Source organism: Seriola dumerili, unplaced genomic scaffold (assembly GCF_002260705.1).
Source record: "Seriola dumerili isolate Sdu_G_001 unplaced genomic scaffold, Sdu_1.0 BDQW01000078.1, whole genome shotgun sequence".
NCBI lineage: Eukaryota > Metazoa > Chordata > Actinopteri > Carangiformes > Carangidae > Seriola > Seriola dumerili.
Window position 1 is genome coordinate 1,435,426 of NW_019174333.1, and position 20,350 is coordinate 1,455,775.

Below are 20,350 nucleotides of genomic sequence, written 5' to 3' on the forward strand. Positions count from 1 at the left end.
TACAGACCATGTAACCACATTGTCACAGGTTAGAGTCCAGACCTTTGCTGCATGACATCCCCCATCTCTCCCTTTCCTGTCTCTGTTGTCTATACTCCTCAATAGAGGCACAAAGTTCTCTAAAAATATTTGAAAAGGAAACAAAATTTGAAGGAAGAATTACTCTCATGTCCATACTGAGGCCATGACTGGAGGTGAGGGCTCACAAGCCAGGAAGTTTGGGATAGACTGCCTTAGATGCAAACTCTAAAACATACACTTTCACAGCGGCATTTATTACACGTCAAATTACACAGCCAACAAATAAATAATTAAATCAGAATTTGTAAGTTTGCAAAATAAAACCAGCAACTGATGTCTGCTAGAACAACAGATGGAGTAAAATATTTAACCCAGGACTCATGTTGCACTATCATCTATCATACGTGTGCTAGATACCAAGTGTATCATTTCATACACATTACCAGAGGACAGGCTGGTTTATTTTGTATGTCTGGAACAAGCATCAACTTCAGAGGCTCAAAAACAGTGTCAAAACCTGCAGTTCCTCGAATGACCACTAGAGTCTGGCTCCAATAGTGAGTCAATCCCCATAGGCTCCCATGTTAAAATGTCCAACTTTACAGCAGAAATAAACATGTTTACAGCCTGGTACATTTTTGGTCTCAATAACTAATTTCATCCTCCATGACAACTGTTTATATAACTCACCTGTTTACATTTTATTAAGACTTAAAGTTATGGAGAATTGAGGGCGTGGCCTCTTTGAGTGACAGGTGGGTGAGCGTATGCTTGACACAAACTGGCATGAGCCAAAGTCTCAGCTTCACACTCACGGCTCCTCTTTGATCATTTCTGGATTAGCTGGGAGTTAGGGGGCGGAGTCAGGTACTGCCAAGATGGCGACAGTTGAGCAGGTCACTGAGCATCAAAACTGCTCTTTAGAAACCTGTGAGTGACGTCACAGAGGCTGTGTCCATCTTTATTTACAGTCTGTGCTCTGGAAGCACTGGGATCCCCACTAGAAGTTCACTTTAAAGTTGTGTTTGGTGGCACACGTTTTACTGAGGTTTTAATGTTAGAATATTTAAAGGTTAAGAAGAAATTAAGATTAGTTGCTCTTGAGGCATTACTGTATAAAAAAGAGGCTTCAGTGACTCCAGTTCTGTATTTCAGGGTTAAAATGATCTAAAAACTCTGATATAAGTTGGTCATCTAAACTTAATGGAGCAGTGTGAGCAGAGGGTTTTAAGTCCAATGTTGTATTTGACGTGAACTCAAACTCTCAGCCAATAGATCTGCAAAAAATTATCCTTGTACGCATCACATGGCATTGTTCATTTATTTGACTAGAGGGTGACTCATTCATTCAAACTGTAGACCCATTACAGAGAGAGAGAGAGCGAGAGCGAGAGTAAGAGAGGAACAGCCACCTACCACTGAGCCAAACTTGAGGCCAACCTCTCTCCTCTCCACCCATCTCATTCTTTCCTACATGGGCACTCACAGATGAGTTTGCAGACAGAGCAGTAACAGACTCAAGACAACGACAGACTCTCAGAACACAAGATAAAGAAAAAAGCTTAACAGACGAGCCAACAAACATTCTTGGAGCAGAGTTTTCTCTTCTTCTTCTTCAGCTTTAAAAAGGTAAATCTTGCAGTAAAATCTGTCATCTTTTGTTGCAGCGACTTTACTTTGATTTTTGGGTGGAGTCGATAACCCCTCCCATGTCTTTTCATTAATTATGCTCTTTGCTTTTTGTGTGTTTTTTTTTTTAAATAATTGCACATAAAGTAGTTGGACTTTTCTGTAATAAATACTTATTTATAGCAAATTATGTTTATTTTTCAGCTCTGAATTTGCAGTCATGACTTTGTTCTACTTGAACTGAGGTTCACAGATTCATGGTGTGTTTTTAGGTTTATTTGTGTCCTTCATCGTTTTATTGTGTTCTGTTGTGCTATTTATTGTGTTTTTATCTTGCTGTGCAGCACTTTGGAAACCTTGTGTTTGTTAAAATCGTGCTCTATAAATAAAGTGGATTGGATTGGATTGGATTATTTTAATAATCACAGTGGTGAATGGTGAATGTTGAATGTAGATTTGTAGACTGAACTGCACGGTCAACTCTCTCCACCCTCATCCACAAAGTTCTGTAAAAGTCCAGTATTTGCATGTGTATATCTGAATCCTGTAGATTTATTGTGCTTGAAAAACAACCTGATTTAGATCCAGAAGGTGGATAATGATGTCTGTTTCTACAATAACAGCAGATAGGAGCAATGGCGACACCCAAAAACACTCCTCGAGGTGCAAGCACACCACTGTCCCCCAACCGCATCACCCGGCTCCAGGAGAAGGAGGACCTGTGCAACCTCAACGACCGTCTGGCGGTCTACATCGACAAGGTCCGCTCTCTGGAGGCAGAGAACGCTGGTCTGCGTCTGCGCATCACCGAGTCCGAGTCGGAGGTGAGCCGGGAGCTGACGGGCCTGAAGGCCGCCTACGAGACGGAGCTGGCCGATGCCCGTCAGACTCTGGACTCTGTGGCCAAAGAGCGAGCGCGACTGCAGCTGGAGCTGGGGAAGCTGAGGGAGGACTACAAGGAGCTGAAGGCCAGGTGGGTTACAGAGCAATACCCTGGTTTAAAGCTAAATCTGAGAGCATCTGCAGTGTTTGGGGGGGGGGGTTTATGAGTGTCCCATCACGTTAGAGGCCCTGAGCTCCTTTAAAGCACCCCTGCGTTTTTGTGAAATGTACTTTATTCACAATTAAACCGAAACTTAAGGCTTTGTTGTTATGGTCTCTCTTGGTCTGGTAAGATCAGTAGCTTACAGTTGCTAATTTTAGCAAACTTCAGACAGATATTGTGCAACTGAATCACAGAGTCAGTGTGATGCAGCTGACTCAACTCTGACTCTCATACTTTTATCTCCCTCTGTGACCAAAGGAAAGCATCATAGTCCAGCTTTAAAGTCAGAGGGTCACTCTGTAATGGAAAGTATTAATGACATAACTGTACTAACAAGATTATTTCTTCAAAACAGAGTGAAAATGATTTAACTAGCTGCATGTTTTCTGAGATTATAAAGTTTTTGGTCAGAAATACAACAGATATACTTTTTAATCCAATTAAAAAAAGACACTAGGGGTTCAGATATTTTGTTTATCTGATGATCACAGGAGGAAACAGCTGCCTCGAGGCTTCTGAAATCCTCTTCTTTAACCAAATCCTTCCCAGTTAAGTGCATCTATTTGTACATCAATGACTGAGTGAAAGTGTTTGTGATCTCACTAAAACATCTCAGCAGAACACTGTTACTCATTAACTCCTCAGAACTGATGCTTGTCAAACTTTGTGCTGACGCTCTGGGAGCCGTGTTCCCCCGCTCGTGGTGCCACTCCCTGGTTTTTTAGCATACCCTCCTCATTGCTCACCGCAGCTTGATGTTGGACTTCCACTCCGTCTCCTTCCTATGCTGCCACATCCAGAGCTTGATGACTAACTCTTTCCCCAAGTTTCTCCTCCTTCACCAAAGTAATCATTACACACAGACACACAGACACACAGACACACAGACACACAGACACACACACACACACACACACACACACACACACACACACACACACACACACACAATACGTGGCAGTGTTTAGAGGGCTCCAGTCTTGCCTCCATTATTTTTCCATAAATATTGAGATGATGGCTGTTGTGTGTTTGGCAAAGCCAAGCCGTTGCTATGGCAGCGCCTCAGGCAAACACCAGCGGCCGCGGCTTGTGGCTACCAGATACACAGGATTGCACGCAGATTGCTGTGGCCTATGAGTCATATGCACCGAGGTCTTTCCCCTGTTTCTCTTTAAAAATAGCTCTTATTTGTTTCATCTGATTGTGTTGAGGAAACTATAGTTATTCAGTTTCTCCTGGTTCTTAAATGGAAAAGAAAAAAGGAATGTCTATCCCTATTTGATTAAATCTCCTCAATTAGCACTAAAAACACATCCAGGAAGATGCAACTTGATGTGATGATGTCTTTACAGAAACACCAAGAAGGAGTCGGAACTGGCCGGAGCGCTGCAGAGGCTCAAAGATCTGGAGGCTCTGCTGAATTCGAAGGACGCGTCTTTGACTACGGCTCTGGGGGAGAAGCGTAACCTCGAGGTGGAAAACCGGGACCTGAAGGCCCAGGTTGCCAAGGTAAACTCAAACCCACACTCAATTTAAAACTCAGTGGAAACACATCTGGGCTCAATCTCTCTACAGGCAGCTCTCAGTTTGTCTCTCATGTTTTCCACTTTGTGATACTAAATCTCAGTTTATCAGGGACCAAGTTACAACCCTATTTTAACTTTCACCACTAGCTGTTGCAGTGGGGTTGGACGTGTACAGTTTTCTTCAGTGAAAATTAAATCTTAAGACTTTGTTTAGCTGGCTTTAGCAGGCAGACTCTTTCTGTCATGGCTGCTTGAGCTCAGACATTTTGATTAAAGGACAGTCTTCCTACTGCCTGCCCACTGACTGTATATGTCTTCATTATGCCGCCTGTTTATGTGAATGTTTTGTGCGTTTCTTTGTTGCCTTTCTTAGCTGGACACCAGTTTGGGCGATGCCAGGAAGCAGCTGCAGGACGAGATGCTGAGGAGGGTGGACGGAGAGAATCGCATCCAGACTCTCAAAGAGGAGCTGGAGTTTCAGAAAAACCTCCACTCTGAGGTCAGACTCTCATCTTCATCAATGAATCATTTCAAATAAAGAGCTTTCACTTTCTCCACTTTTTCGTTTTCTTTTGTGATAAGAGTTGTTTTTGCAAATCTCCAACAGGAACTGCGGGAGACAAAGCGGCGCCACGAGTCTCGTATGGTTGAGCTGGACAATGGCCACCAGCAGGATTTTGAAAGCAAACTGGCTGAGGCGCTGGTGGAGATGCGCAACCAGCACGAAGTGCAGATCAAAATGTACAAGGATGAAATTGAGAAGACCTACAATACCAAGGTGGGCCTTCAGTTGAATGCTGAAACTTGTTCTCTATTGTTTTCTACTTGTCTTCAGTGGAAGATAAAATATCAGTAACATGACAAACAGCACAAAACATCATCAGATAGGAACGCAACAATCAGTTTCAGTAGGACAGCCTTGATTCACAGCAGCCGTGTGGTTTCACAAACAGATACTAATGAACCTAACAATGCAGTGTTAGGTCACAGCATGTGTCTTATGGACCTTCTTACCTTGTTGTCTCTCTCTGTCAGCTGGAAAGTGCCCGTCAGTCTGCGGACAGGAGCAGCCACCTGGTGGGAGCAGCACACGAGGAGCTGCAGCAGACACGAATCCGCCTGGAGTCCACATCGGCTCAGCTCAGCCAGCTGCAGAAGCAGGTAGTCAGAAACAAACAGTTCACGTTCAGGGTCCTGTTATCAGTTAAGACTCATATTAGATCTTAATGCTTTGCACCAAAATCATCGGACTTCTTCAGGATCTATGGCAAAAGTCGCAAAACCTCACACAAATATATGTTCAAGAACATATGTACTTTTTATACATTGACAAACATTCATATTTTCAAATTGATTCTCTATAAAAACCTCAATTTCAGTTGTTTATTCAGTCACTTGTGACCTTTTTGCGCCAAATATAATGCTGAGTTTCACATTTCTCTTGGGTTTCCCTGCTTATCATTTATTTTCTGTCACTAAATTCACTGTTCTGACCATTTTTTTAGTCAATCCTAAACAAGGGGGAACTATCCCCCCCACTAAATTAAAAAAAAAAAAAAAAAACAGTATAACACTATTTATATATCTTTAAATTTATATTGCACTTTCACAAGTGTTTATTGACTGAAAACGATCATCACTGCCACTAGATCGGTCAGCAAGGTGAAGCACTAAACACACAAGAAGCACAACTGAATAAAGTTGATCTCTGAACACAAAAGCCAATAAAAACAATACAGCCACAACTGTTAGCTCACGCCACCATTGCTGTGATATGCTCCACAGCAAAGCTAGCAGTTAGTCAGCTAGCAACAGCAACATTATGTCAGCACCTTTTTAATATGGGTAACAGCAAGTTAGCTAACGTTAGCATGTTACTGTTAACATACTACTGTTAACACTGTACTGTTATGTTACTGTTACTGTTAGCTGTCACTAATGAAAACAGACATGTAACATTATGAACCATCAAGTTACTGACACATGGAGGAGAAGAAAAGAGAATTCTGAGTCCAGCTAGACCCTTTAGCAGCTTGTAGTTCTCTTCTTCTCAGTAAAACCTGACTTGGAATGGGAGAGAAATTCAGCCTTGGACTGATCCACTGGGACATGAATGGCACTGATGGAGCCGGTTGGTTGCTTTCACCTGAATGATGCGTACTGCACTGTGCCATCTCACCTGTGGGCGTTACCTGTGTGGGAGGGGCCAACTTATAACAGGAGGGACTCCCATACACTAACATGCACACACTATTAGACCAGCTATCAAAATAAAGACCAGAGATTACAGCACACATAGAGGGGATGTGACTTAGTTCTCTGCTCAGGACACCATGAGTACATTATATCTTTACAAAGAAAATGGTTGATTGCTTCTATATTGTTGTTTAAGATCTTGTTTACAGAAGATGCCTGAGTTCAACCCCTCCTGTTAGATTCCTCTGAAGCTCTGTGTGTATCCAGCCTTTGGTGATTCTGATCTGACGATAACTGTGTGATTCCTCTGTCTGATCCAGCTGGCGGCTCGCGAGGCAAAGGTGAGGGACCTGGAGGACGCCCTGTCTCGGGAGCGGGACACCACACGCCGCCTGCTGGGAGAGAAAGACAGAGAAATGGCTGAAATGAGGCAGCAGATGCAGCAACAGCTGGATGAGTATCAGGAGCTCCTGGATGTCAAGCTGGCTCTGGATATGGAGATCTGTGCTTACAGAAAGCTGCTGGAGGGAGAGGAGCAGAGGTTTGTTGGCTCACAATGACTTTATTCAAAGAAATCCCAGTCTTGCATCATTTCCTTTTTTTTCTCTCGCACTTTTATTCCCGTTATTATACATCATCATGTCTGTCGTTGCAGGTTGCGTCTGTCTCCCAGCCCTCCGCCCACCAGAGTAGCAGGAAGTCGTTCCTCTACATCAGCAGGTCACTCTCGATCGATCCACTGCAGCGCTCAGAGCTCTCCTGCCAAGAGGCGCCGCCCCAACGACACGGACAGCGAGGCTTCCAGCTTCGCGGGAGGAGCTGTGGCTCGCACTCGCATCACCCAGCAGGCGTCAGCCAGCGGAAGGGTCACTGTGGACGAGGTGGACCTGGATGGGAAATATGTCAGACTCAGCAACAAAGCAGATGAGGTAAGAAGATAAACATAGTGATTGGACAATTAAACATTATCCGATAAATCAACTTGTTTGTGATGTTTTGTTTGTGTTTTTTGTGATGACATTATTTTATCCTTTATTTTTTATTTGATATAAATTGCAGATTACTAATTCATGTTCTGCTGAATTACCTGGATGTTCTGACTTTTTATCCAACCATCAACTTGTTCCTTCAGGATCAGAATTTAGGGAACTGGCAGGTGAGGCGGCAGGTGGGATCGGGTGCAGCCATCTCTTTCAAGTTCCCAGCTAAATTCACCTTGAAAGCTGGGCACAGGGTCACGGTGAGCAGCACCTTCGCTGATTAAAAAAACACCAATCAGCACGTGATAAACACAGTTACAGATATCTTACCCCACACTGTATCTTCTGCATGGTGGTCAGATCTGGGCCTCTGGTGCTGGTGGAGCCCACAATCCTCCCTCTGACCTGGTGTGGAAAACTCAGCCCTCCTGGGGCACCGGAGACTTGTTCCAGACCACTCTGATCAGTGCCAGTGGAGAGGTACATTACATTTACTGGACTGTACATGGTGGACACGAACATACTATGACTACACACATTTCTGTTATAACAGAGTTTTTTTAACACAGTTTTATACACTCAGTTTTGTGTCAGAGAATGAATAGATAAACACTATGATTCTTCCAGGAAATGGCGATGAGAAAAGTCACCCGCACACAGTTTGAAGAAGAAGACGATGACATGGTGAGATAAATTATACTGATAACATCCTGTATATACACATTACACAGAATTCTGCAAGACCAGAAAAAGTCAGTCAGCAGCTGATGTACATTGAATTAGATCCACAACACTTAACTGTGCTTTTAGCGTCAAATAAATATTAAATGAGGTATTTTAAAACTTTAAAACAATCACTCTGAGTGCTTGTAGTAGAAAAGTAGATTGGGGGGGAGACTGTCAACAACCTGTATGAAGGACTAGATAATAACAATCATAATACTAAACTTTATTTGTACAGAACCTTTCATACAAGAAATGTAGCGCCAAGTGCTTCACATGAAAAGACATAAAATCAACATAAAAACATGTTAAAAACATTGATGTAAAATGAAAAACATTCAAAACATTAATGTGACATGAGATGGAATAATAGTAAAATAATAAATGAAATAATAAATAAGTGAAATAAAATAAGTGAAATCTGAAAGAGTGTTTCTTTAGCGTAAACTGAATTAGTGATAAACACAGTGGCTGTCAATGAGGCCATCCAAATACCAATAACGACAACATTCATTTTTCTTTCATAGAAGTACAAGAAAAGCAGCAAATTCACACATTTGAGAATCTACAACCAAGAAACATTTGCTGTGAAAATGACTCAAATGATCAATCAATTATTACAATATTTGCTTATTTATTTTATCAGTTAATCCTTTATTTCTTCATCTGGATACACATGAGCTTCCACACAGTGGTCGCTAGTCTTAGTGGTGTATTATTCCACATAACATTTTGCCTGAATAACAGCAGGAGACAAGATTTTAATTTTAATCACCCAGTTGTTGACCTGTACTGAGTCTGTGTCTCTGCTTCAGCAGGTGGCTCACAGCACTTGTGGGGACAGCGAGTACAACCTGCGGAGCCGGACCGTGGTCTGCGGCTCTTGCGGACTTCCTTCAGACAAATCCAGCAACTGTTCTGTGAGCTCGGCTTCCCGCTCCTTCCGCAGTGGTGGCCTCTCCGAGGGTTTGCTGCCTCACTCCTACGTCTTCAGCGCCAGCACTCCTCGCAAGGTGAGTACTGCAGCGCATACAGCTCATATGTGAGTTATGATGATATGATGTTATGATGATATGTAACATGTTCTGCACGACAATACTAACTTTGTTAAATGTTGATTTTCAGACTGGAGGCAGAATGGAGAGCTGTCCAATCATGTGAACCCATCCATGGTGAAACACTTAAATTCCACTAGTTTTCAGTTAGTAGTTCTTCAGTTACCAGTTGTAGTTATGAAGTTCTTTTTATGTACTTTTGAAATAATTGTATGCAATAAAATTTTATACTGTTTTTTATACTGTATATAGGCATGCATATGAAATATTTTCTGGAATTTGAATGGTGATTAAATCAGTCACGTCTGTTTGTATTGATGACATTAAGAATTGGAAACTTATACCAGTCTTCCAGCTGACAGTAAAACATGAACCTATCAGCTGTTTTAACACTTAAACAGCTTAAAACATCAGTTTGGGCTAATTTATTCTAGCTGTTAGATAAAATCAGATTTTCACAGTTAGATCAGATTTTCATTACATTATATGAACATATTGATGCAGCAGGGTTGCAGAAAAATAATTTGTGTTCAATTGTGTTAAAAAAAATATGTTTATTTTTGAATAAAAGTTTAAGTTGAGTTGAAGTAAACTGACCCCGACCTTGCTGCAGATACACAGAATATTGTGTATTTTTGCTGATATCAATAAACATGTTTTCAGAAATTTGCCTTATTCGTATTTTTTAACGATAATGATTTGTTGGTCAGCATAGAGATGTTATAACAGTCTTTAAGATTTCACTAAATTGTGAAATCTTTTTGACCGTGTCTGACTTCTAACCTCATTTGCTTCTTTCAAAAAAAAATCAGAGACAATTAAAATAAATATTTTGGGCTCTATATTTAAAACCACCAGGATTTGAAATAGCAACACAAGAAAAATGTTAACTTCAGGTTATTGTGTCCATCCATGTACTGTATAGCCATATGAACCAAGTTCATTCATTCAAAAGCAAAAAGAGAAATCAGGGTTGAATATTTTTTCAAGTGCCAATGACAATAGACAACAAGCGATACTCTAGAAACAAGATAGCTTTAAGCTTCAAAATCAGAATTTGTGTATTTTATTTAATATGTAATATTCTTGGCCACTATGATACTTTGAATTATTATTATAATTATTATATATAATTATTATATTATTGTTATAATATATATCATTATATTATTTATAATTTTATTCAAGTAAAATCTTAAAAGCAGGACTAATATGATTACTTTTGTGACGTATTTACAATTTTACTGCCGGAAATATTACCACCACCACTCATTTTTCATAACAAGAGAATCAAGAGAATTTGACTTTTATTTTGAAACTAGAGCAGTGTTTTGGTTTTCTCAAACCCGGAAGTACGCGACAGTGTACGGCTGCTAACGCTGCTAACCAGCTCCTCCTGTCATTTACCACTACATTATTGACCTGTAAGTTGTGTCACTGCAGTTTAAAAGGACAAACGTGCATGTGGAGTTGTTTTCTTGAAAGGTTTGTTCACATGTGGTGAGTTTCATTAACATTTCGTCTCGCAGTGAATTAGCAGCATAAAATGTTTAACGTTAGCTAACAACAACTTCTGCAGCCTGTGGAAACTGAAGCTAAAACCACAAGTGCAGCTTGTTCTTTCTGTGTTTTAATTCGTTAATCGTTTATGAAGTGTAACTCAACAATAACAATATATAACATACCTGACTGTGGTTGTCACGTTCATTAAGGGCAAGTTAGCTTTAGGAAACTTGTTAAGTTTGCTAAAATTAAAAATGAAAAAGAATTGTGACATAGATGCATATTTAGCACTTAAAAGTGGAGTTCTAATTCTGCAAGTCTAAGATTATCAGGGACGTTGTCATAGTAGTATGGCCCAGAGAGAAAAAACTCGGTCCCCTATTTCCTCATCTCTTAATCATTTCTACTAAATGATGATGTTGATGTTGAATAATTGATTTGACAAGTAATAATAATAATAAACTTTATTTATATAGTACTTTTCTTAGCAAAGTTACAAAGTGTTTTACAGAAAGAAAAATGGGAATTAAAAACAAAACAGAAACAAATACATCATAAAAACAGAAGTAAGTTACACTAAAATATAAATTGTCCATATTGTGGGAAAATGAAACACAACAACATAAAAAAAACATTCATAAAAGTTTTCTGATAAAAGAAGAGTTTTAAAAGACAGCAATGATGCTGCCTGTCTGTTCTCAGTAAGTTGACTGTTCCACAGTTTGAGTCTCTTACAGCTGAGACTTGGAATAACCAGCAGAGATGGCAGCTGACAGAAAATACAGACTATTTTACAGAATCTGTTTGATCACTCTCTTTAAAGCAGCTGAGAGCAGCGGGACTTTCATTCGAGGCAAAATGTACATCAACACTAGTTCTGTGTCTGAACCACGACTCGCCGGCTTTGCTCCATGTAAAGGGCTCTTGTTCTGGTGGAGGCTCCACAGTTACACTTCTATCATTTCATTAAGTCATGTGATCAGTGTTGGGACTAACCTCACACAGTTCAGTTTAAATCACTGTGGTCTCTGTTCCAGCAGTTTTCATCCCTCTGGATGTTGAGTGTGCGGACTCTGTTTGGGATCGGCGTCCTGGTGACCTCGCGAGCTGCTTCGGTCCTCGCTCAGACGAGGACATGTCCACTGTCCACTGCAGCTAACAACCACAAGAGGGACTGTTTCAGCAGCAGACCAGCATCCACCATGGCCCAGACCATTAGATATCTGGGGTAAGGTTTTGTTTCCTGTACACAGAACAGATTGTATGTGTGTCCAGACTGAGCTGTTGATGCTCCACAGGCAGGAGGAGGCCCAGCACATCGACGAGGAGCTCTTCACTGAGTACGGCTTCAGCGTGGATCAGCTGATGGAGCTAGCTGGACTCAGCTGTGCCACAGCCATCACACGGGTGAGATTCCAATCAAAGCTCTTATTTAGAAATTAAAATGACTTTGTTTAATGTGGAGCTGCATGATTAGTCATTTAATCAATTAGTCGATCAAGAGAAAATTTATCAGCAACTATTTTGATGATTGAATCAGACATTTAAAAAAAAACAAAAACAAACATTTGCTGGTTTCAGCTTCTCAGATGAGATGATTTCATGCTTTTCTTTGTCATACATGAAGAAGTAGTTGATATCTTTCGGTTTGGAACTGATGATCAGACAAACAAGCCATCTGAGGACGTCACCTCGGGCTGTTGGACATTATGATATTATATTTTTCTAACATTTTATGCACAAAACGACTGTTTGACGATCATTTAATGAAGAAAATAATCAGCAGATGAATGCACCGGTGAGTCATCAGTTTAAGGCAGAAATACTATAATATTTTTACTGTACATGTATATTCAAAAAAATTAAATGATTCACCCATCAGTCAACTCTATTTGTGTATTTGAGCACCTATCATACAAGTTAATGTAGTTCACAGATCTTTACACACACAATAGAGCGATAGAAAATAAAGCAACATGAGACTAATGCACACTGAAAATAAAAATATAGGTATATATTTAAAAAGAAAACGTTATTAAAAGGAATGAGAAAAAATTAAAACAATGAAATGGATAAAAGGTCGTTGGTTTTACAGTGAATTATTGTAAACACTACCTAATGCATTTCATCAAAAAGACTCTGCAGCATGATCCAACTCATCATAACTATGGACTGATGTTTTTTTTTTCTATGCGCATACACACCTTTAAAGACTTTTTAGGTATAAGGTATATGTGGTTTCTCCATCAAACATCTAACTGTGTTGACAGGGAACCAGATTTTGCAGGATGCGTCTAAATCAGATTACTCCCTGAAGTAGGGAATAATCAGATTACTCTGTCTTCTGTCTCCACATCACTAGAAGCTTTTCTCATAAGGAGCTGCTGGAAAGAAAATCAAATACTGAAGGTGTTTTTTTTCCTGCAGGCGTATCCAGTCGCTTCTCTGGTGAAGGCCAGACCTTCTCTGCTGGTGATTTGTGGACCAGGTAACAACGGAGGCGACGGCCTGGTCTGTGCCCGACACCTGAAACTCTTTGTGAGTGTCCTGCACTTGTGTAACAGTAAGATACTGTACAGCAGCAGTGTAATGTAACTAAATACAACTAACTAAGTACTTCACTTAAGTACAGTTTTCAGGTACTTGTTCATTACGTAACTATTTTTATTTAATGGTATTTTAAACTTCTGCTCCACCACATTTCAGAGGAAAAAATCGTATTTATGAAAACCACGTTAAAAATGAATTAAAAACTGGTTAAAATTTTGCACTGCAAATGATGTTTGGACTCAGTTCAAATGTCAAGACAAATGTCTTTGTAGCTTCAAGGATTTTAACTATGCAACACTTGACGACTTTAAACCAGTCTGAAGGCCGTTCTTTACTCAGAAGTGTTTATGAGACGTCCAGATTACATTCTCTACACGTACTGTTTCCCCTTCAGGGTTACGAGCCAGCCGTCCTGTACCCGAAGAGGCCGAACAAACCGCTGTTCCACGGCCTGACTACACAGTGCCAGAAGATGGAGATCCCCTTCCTCACTGAGATGCCTGAGGTCTGCTGTTAATCAGCAGCTTCATCTGAAGTGGCGAAGAAAATTCTTCTGTTCATTGTGTTTTATGAGTTCAAGCTGCACAAGTAGTGAATTAAACATTATGAGCTCTTACTAAAGGAAGTTTCAATTGAGATTAGATGAAGCCTTAATCATCCCTGTGCTGGAAAGGATTTATGAGGTTTTTAAGTCACAGACTTGAAATTTGAAACACATGTACTGTGTACTTCAGTAAAAAATAAAAAAAATAATTCATTTTTCTCCTCAGGCCAAAGTGATCGATGAGGCTTACAACCTGGTGATAGATGCGATCTTCGGCTTCAGTTTTAAGGGGGCTGTGCGAGAGCCTTTTGGTTCCATCTTATCTGTGCTGAAGAAGACCACAGTCCCCATAGCAAGCATCGACATCCCCTCAGGTCAGACCTCACACACTCAGCACTTTACACTTTACCACATTGATGAAATTTTAATTTGGTGAAAAAACATCTGACGTCATGTTAACTTGAAGTTCTGGAGTTTTAAAGTATGTATATATATATATATAGTCAAATATCATCGTATAGGGACATATTTTTACATTTTATTTTTTATATTTTATCTTTCTCTTTATAATCTTATTTCTTATTCTCAATTCTTTGCTGTTACATTTTCATTCTTGAAGGAGCAACTGTAACTTAACCTAATTTCCTAATAAAGAGAAGATAAGGTGAGATAAGATGAGACGTACCTTTATTGATCCCCGTAGAGGAAATTCAAATTTGACACAGCAGCATAAGGGGAAGATGTAATAAGAAATAAAATAAGAATAGAAACAGAATCTAAAATAACTAAGATCAAATAGAAATACTATATATCCCATTCAAATGTATGTGAAATGGGCAGAGATAAATACATGAACAAACCCTCAGAAGTAGAGGTGCACAGATCTGTTAGACTGGGTTGAGCTGATTCAACAAATCAGGCAGAAAACCAGATGTGACCAACTCACATTAAACAGTTTCTTCATCAGCTTCATCATGAAAATGTGTTTTTACTCTTTCTATTCTTTCATTTGTTCGACCTTCCCTGCAGCACTGCTGTCAGACTAATGAGCTGCACATTCACTCTGAAGAAGAAAAAATCTGGGCTGGATTATGACATCTAATTTTATATTTGGTTTTATTTTTAGGTTGGGACGTGGAGCAGGGCGGCTCAGATGGACTCCAGCCTGACATGCTCATCTCTCTCACTGCTCCCAAGAAATCTGCCTCCTTGTTCAGGGGACGATACCACTTCCTCGGAGGACGCTTCGTGCCACCTGGTCTGGAGAGGAAGTACCAGCTGAACCTGCCTCAGTACCCCGGCACGGACTGTGTGTTACAGCTGTAGGAGGTTTAGATTTTAATGGAGGTGTCTGTAGCTCCAGGAAGAGGAAAGGAAGATTTCAACATGTTGGAGAAAAAAACACTAATCCACCCCACCTTCTTTCTAAGAGTTAGATGAGGATATGGAGGAGAGGGTCACTAACTTAGCTTAACATCAAAAAGACTAAAATCAACCAGACTCTGATCTGGTAGGTCAACTGTTTTCTCTTTATTCCAGTCTTTATGCTTATGCTAAGCTAACGCCATCGGCTGCTTTAGCTTCAGATTGAGTGTGCATACATGAGAGGTATCAATCTTCTCATCTAAGGCTACATCCGCACTACTATGTTTTCATTTCACGATCTCCATCCAGGCTAACACACCTGAAAATACAGACATACACTGAGCAGGTGTGAGCCGGTGTAAACAGTAGGCAGATTGTCTACTCTGCTGTTGATTAGTTGCACAAAATACTACAAACGAGGAACAGCAAAGTCAGTACCACTGGTAGTCGAGGATAATGAGAACCAATCAGGAGAGTTCGTGGGTGTCTTTGTCATCGTTTCCAAAGGTCTCAGTTTCAACACAGCCCCAGAGTTTTCAAAACTGGGTTAGCAGAATTTCTGAAACTCGAAGCTCAAAAACCCTGGAGTCGAGTGAATGGCTGGGGGAAATGTAGGAAAAGAGATTTTATAACAAAACATAGTAGTGTGGATGTAGCCTAAATCCTTATTGTTGAACTGTTCCTTTAAACCAATCAAATCTAAATGTGGTTGTGGGAGTGAGTTTAAGGCTCTGGAGGAATTGTCTCCATGTGAAAGATTGAACATAGCAGCTGCTTCAGCTACATCAAAAAAAAAATAAAAAAAATAAACATGACTGGAAGTTGTTTGCATACTTATTATTTCATTGTAATAAGAGTCATCCTTGGTTTTGGCCCTGCATCTGGATCAAGAAAAACCTTTAACGAAGTAAAACAATGGAGGATCCTTTATTTCACAATAAAAATGTTCAGTTTGCAACTTAGAACAGTACTTCAGAAACACCCTCAGTCCAGAAAAAAAAAAGGAATTCTTCTTTCAACACAGGCAGATGTGTAAGAGATGTATGTAAACATAGATTAGACTCAATTACCATATAGGAAAACTATAACAACATTATATAAAAAGCTACATGTAAGCATAATATACCATACTACAGTTGAATAAGGCAGGGCAGGAATCTTATAGTTCTGCTTATAAAAAGCAAGACATTCCCAGAGTAATTAATACTTCATTTCTTTTTTTAAAATATGTTTTATTCAGATTGCCTCACTGTTAAGACACAATTTCTTTCTAAAAACATGCAGTACATATTTCTATCACTAACTAGTTTGTGGAAAATAAGAAAGAAGAAAGAAGAAGAAATTGTGTTCCTTTTTGTGTTAGCTATTCAATAAAAAAAAACAAAATAAACAAATGTACTTGAGCTGTTTCTCTACAACTGTATAAGTGAACAATCAGACTGCAGAACAAAATTTAACGAACAAAAGAAACACAAACAAATACAAATACTGAATCTTAAACCACCATTAACACGTTCCTGAACACGTTTGGCTAAAGGTTGTTGCAGTCGTGACACTGGAGTCTGTCCACGCTCATGAGGAGGAGCTGCAGGTGGAGGGACTCTGGAGGTGGAGAGGTGGATCTGCTAATACTGAAACACAGCAGGAATACTGAGCACAGCACAGGAACAGTACCACTGACAGGACTGTTAGCAGTAGAAGAAGAAAAGGTGTAATACGAGATTATGTCATATAGTCCTACATAGCGTCAGTGGCAGAAAAACACTTCTCCATGACTGAGAATCTTCACAGGCCCAGACTTTGTAAATTATTCCATTTTGGAGACTGGGGATGGTTGTCACATGGGTTAGTTCTAAGACTTCCAATTCCTCACATCAGGAACAAGTAATGAATCACCTGATTCACTCTATATCTGCTCAGTTTAGTCTTTATTCCACCTGTGAGGAAGTAGCTCCCTGTGACAGACACAGACTGTTTTAGGAGGAAAAAACTCATTTTGAGGTAAGAGGTAAGTTTTTTTTACTTCATTTATTTCTGTAATATCACTGTCTGCTCTGTAGTTAAAGTCTTCAAACTTAAACCTTGTTTATTGTGAGTCTATGTGGATATTTTTTATGCTAGTTGTCAGTGCTAATGTTTTAGCAGTTAGCTGGAAGTTAAGCTAGTTCATGGCTACAAGGGTCTGGATTAGTTCTAACAACAAAACAACACACACATGTTAAAAATTCATTTAAGTGTTGAATAAATAGCTTCAATATCAAGTTTTTGTCATAATGCTTATGTCATAATGTCATATTTCACCTCATTGTCACAACTAACCAGGGCTGAGGTGAATTATAACATTTCACTCCTTGTGTTTGAGACTTAAAGGTGCACTATGTGTTCCTGCATGATGTCGCTTCTGTTGACATTTGAAGTAAATACGAAACAAAACAGAGCAAGCTCGCCCCTCCCCCCCATGTTTGCATTGGACTGGAAGCCCTTCTGCCGGCGGAGTTCTCGCCACCTTTGAATCGATTCCCCAATATAAATGCGGCTCTTCGTTCGTTCCTTCTTCATTTCTCTCCTCCTCACCGTATATTCATCCGAACGTCTTTTCTTTGGTCGTGTCCGTGCCTCGGCCATTTCCCAAAATATATCGTTGAGTCGTTAGACATAGTTCACGGCGCCGTCCAGCTATCTACTCTCAGATACTCACGCTACTCTATCAACTCTGCTCACTGCCCCCCATGCAGGAATGCAGAGTGCACCTTTAACCTTGTGTTGCAGAGATAACGCCTACACCATTTAATAACAGACACATGGAACTCGTTTGTATAAAATTTGAACACTGACTTAAAACAGCTCCACGACACAGATAGATATGTCAAAAATGTTACAACCATCCCGCTCTACCCTACTGTGCACATTCATATGAATGATTCCCAAGCCCCTGGAATGCAAGAAGCTGTGCATGCTAAAATCAACCACCAGAACTGGAATTTGTGTGTAAGAGGGCCACATTAAATTTTTTTTTCTTTTTAGAATTCTGACTTCTTTCTCAGAATTTTGATTTAATTCAGAGTTCTAAAAAAAAGAAGGTTTTTTCACATGTGGCCCAAATCCTCCTCTGTAAGTCTGGATTTGATTTAAAGTTTTAGCAGTGGCATTTTAGTAGCAGCATTAGCACATGAAGTATCATTAATGTCACAATATACTTAGAGATGGTGTGTTTACCTGCACAGTCACTGGGATCTGTATGTTCTCATAGATCAAAAGAGACGGATCATTCACTTGGTGGTTGCAGTCCTTCTCTTTCTGCTTCTTCTTCTTCTTCTTCTTCTTTAAACATAGCAACGCAAAAGCCAGACCTGCCCACAGAGCGTCAGATGAGTCACCACAGCTTCAAACTGACACAACTTTTATGATCTCATGATCACATCTTGAATTCTGTCATTGATCAGTGCAGTGAACTTCTGAAGAAATTCAACAACATAGTCATTTTTACCCATTTTTGGGTAGAAAACATAACAAATAACCTAAACTGGATCATTTTTAACCCAGCAGTACATTGTGACAGATGATCCAGTTCTTAGACAGCAGGTACATTTACATTTAGGTTTTTGAAACTGAAAACACCTTGACTTTCTGCAGTGTCTTTGTATTTATAGTACAGTGGACCACAAAGCCTGCTGAGGTTAAAATAGACTCACCTATTGTAACTAAGATGAGGAAGGCATTTAGGGTGAGTGAGCCATACATGACATAATTACTCTGCCATATTGTCAAGTTGTGCTGCTCCTGGTGTTGGTCTGGTTGAGAATCATTGGTGGATGGAGTTGGAGGAACATCTGGACAAAGAAATTAAAGAATTTAACACGCGGCCTTGAGGAAGTAAAAGAAAGGGGAAGTTGTATTATTGACAGTCGATGACTTTTTCTGTTCAAGTTCAGGAAGTTTTTTCAAAAATCAGACTTAAAATCTATCCCTGTGATATATTCTTAAGTCAATGAACAACCATATATTCAAACTATCTAATATGTATCTAACATATGTGAGGGCAGAAATGTAAGCTCTGAGACTTGGAGTATTTTTAACAGTTGGCATTTGTGCAAGTATTGTGTAAGTTGGCACTTACCTGAGACAAGGCGAAAAGTGTCCACATAACTAATGTTGCTCTTCATCTTCCTGGCACAGAAGTAAAACCTGCAATCCCCTGCTGTGACGTTTGTAATCACAAGTGTCTTTTCCCAGAGAGAATATTTGGTTTTTAAACTGGGAGAGCAGTAGTTGTGTTCATGGTTTCCAGAGAAAGTACGGCCGATAAACACACTGAGCTGGCCGTAGATCTGCATGTACCAGTATAAGTTTGAAATGTCCTTAGAACAGCTCAAGGTGACGCTGTGACCCAGCGTCACCTTGACCTCAGTCACATTCTCGGCCTCTGCACAGACTAGAAACACTGGCAGGATCATCCAAAGCAGATCCATGATTAAAGACAAGAGAGAGCCGTATGACACCAGCACAGCTCTGATCCGAAACTACTTCGTCCTTCACAGTGAGAGAAGAGTTCTTCACTTCCTATTTCTTAAGGTGATTGTCAGGTCTGATGATCTAAATCACAAACACCACTCAATGACTGAAAGTGAAACTTCACACCCTGTGAACCCTCTTCAGTTGCAAGCTGTGGCATTGTTGGGTTAATATAACACATATTCAGGTGTTTTAAGATGATTGATATATTTTATTCGTTTTAAATTCATCTGAAAATGCTAAAGAAACAGATTTTAATGCATTCATCCTGCTGCCTTCACTGTGGAATCTGTTCGTTGAACATGCTCTTGTTTTTGGTGATGGTAAACTCAACGTATCCATTTGCAGCTAAATGTGTCAGAGGGTGGCGGTAATGCACCAAAAAGCTGTTTACCTGTAAGAGAGGGTAAACTTCCTCCACCCAAGTCAAACTCACAGCATTTTGTAAAGGACCATTCACCTTTGTTTCCCAACATGTAGACAGACTTGTACTAGACTACAATGTGTGAGATATGTAGCTTTTGAGCGAGGTCACAAAGCCATCCTTCATCAGATTAGTCACTGGTTTGCAGCCTTCAAGATGACACTGACACTGTTTACTATGAGCAAAGAATAAACATTAACTAGTTCATTTTTAATCTGTTTAAACCAAGCATCAACCTCCAAGGCTGAGACAGTGAGTCAATCCCTATAGACTCCCA

The 20,350-nt window shown here is 40.0% G+C and overlaps 3 protein-coding genes across 8 annotated transcripts; 2 read left to right on the forward strand and 1 right to left on the reverse strand.

Moving 5' to 3' along the window:
- The first annotated feature begins 1,553 nt into the window (after nucleotides 1-1,553).
- Nucleotides 1,554-9,807, forward strand: LOC111220840 (lamin-A-like). Its single transcript, XM_022744079.1, has 13 exons — nucleotides 1,554-1,650; nucleotides 2,274-2,623; nucleotides 4,048-4,204; nucleotides 4,595-4,720; nucleotides 4,829-4,999; nucleotides 5,257-5,382; nucleotides 6,738-6,958; nucleotides 7,073-7,346; nucleotides 7,550-7,657; nucleotides 7,758-7,877; nucleotides 8,025-8,081; nucleotides 8,936-9,133; nucleotides 9,246-9,807. Exons 2-13 carry the CDS (start codon nucleotides 2,286-2,288, stop codon nucleotides 9,279-9,281), a joined length of 1,932 nt encoding a protein of 643 aa, XP_022599800.1. The 5' UTR covers nucleotides 1,554-1,650; nucleotides 2,274-2,285; the 3' UTR covers nucleotides 9,282-9,807.
- A 715-nt stretch (nucleotides 9,808-10,522) lies between these two features.
- On the forward strand, nucleotides 10,523-15,952 carry naxe (NAD(P)HX epimerase). 6 transcript variants are annotated; one of them, XM_022744187.1, is made up of 7 exons: nucleotides 10,523-10,599; nucleotides 11,719-11,906; nucleotides 11,977-12,085; nucleotides 13,106-13,216; nucleotides 13,623-13,733; nucleotides 13,999-14,146; nucleotides 14,899-15,952. In XM_022744187.1, exons 2-7 carry the CDS (start codon nucleotides 11,734-11,736, stop codon nucleotides 15,096-15,098), a joined length of 852 nt encoding a protein of 283 aa, XP_022599908.1. In that variant the 5' UTR covers nucleotides 10,523-10,599; nucleotides 11,719-11,733; the 3' UTR covers nucleotides 15,099-15,952. The 6 variants fall into 6 exon arrangements, with proteins under 6 accessions (XP_022599908.1, XP_022599905.1, XP_022599904.1 ...); XM_022744184.1 differs by having other exon boundaries at nucleotides 10,529-10,675; nucleotides 11,716-11,906; XM_022744183.1 differs by having other exon boundaries at nucleotides 10,529-10,675.
- Nucleotides 15,953-16,056: 104 nt separating this feature from the next.
- On the reverse strand, nucleotides 16,057-19,655 carry LOC111220911. Its single transcript, XM_022744189.1, has 4 exons — nucleotides 19,255-19,655; nucleotides 18,830-18,967; nucleotides 18,354-18,487; nucleotides 16,057-16,768 (listed from the first exon to the last, which is right to left on the reverse strand). Exons 1-4 carry the CDS (start codon nucleotides 19,604-19,606, stop codon nucleotides 16,763-16,765), a joined length of 630 nt encoding a protein of 209 aa, XP_022599910.1. The 5' UTR covers nucleotides 19,607-19,655; the 3' UTR covers nucleotides 16,057-16,762.
- Between the last annotated feature and the right edge of the window lie 695 nt (nucleotides 19,656-20,350).

Coding starts and splice junctions, on each gene's coding strand:
- naxe (XM_022744187.1), top strand. CDS start 11,734: ATGTTGAGTGTGCGGACTCTGTTTGGGATCGGCGTCCTGGTGACCTCG. Junction 12,086..13,105: donor GTGCCACAGCCATCACACGG/GTGAGATTCCAA, acceptor TTTTTCCTGCAG/GCGTATCCAGTCGCTTCTCT. Junction 14,147..14,898: donor AAGCATCGACATCCCCTCAG/GTCAGACCTCAC, acceptor TTTTATTTTTAG/GTTGGGACGTGGAGCAGGGC.
- LOC111220840 (XM_022744079.1), top strand. CDS start 2,286: ATGGCGACACCCAAAAACACTCCTCGAGGTGCAAGCACACCACTGTCC. Junction 4,721..4,828: donor AGAAAAACCTCCACTCTGAG/GTCAGACTCTCA, acceptor AATCTCCAACAG/GAACTGCGGGAGACAAAGCG. Junction 8,082..8,935: donor AAGAAGAAGACGATGACATG/GTGAGATAAATT, acceptor TCTCTGCTTCAG/CAGGTGGCTCACAGCACTTG.
- LOC111220911 (XM_022744189.1), bottom strand. CDS start 19,606: ATGGATCTGCTTTGGATGATCCTGCCAGTGTTTCTAGTCTGTGCAGAG. Junction 18,968..19,254: donor CACTTTTCGCCTTGTCTCAG/GTAAGTGCCAAC, acceptor TTCTTTGTCCAG/ATGTTCCTCCAACTCCATCC. Junction 18,488..18,829: donor CCTCATCTTAGTTACAATAG/GTGAGTCTATTT, acceptor CTCTGTGGGCAG/GTCTGGCTTTTGCGTTGCTA.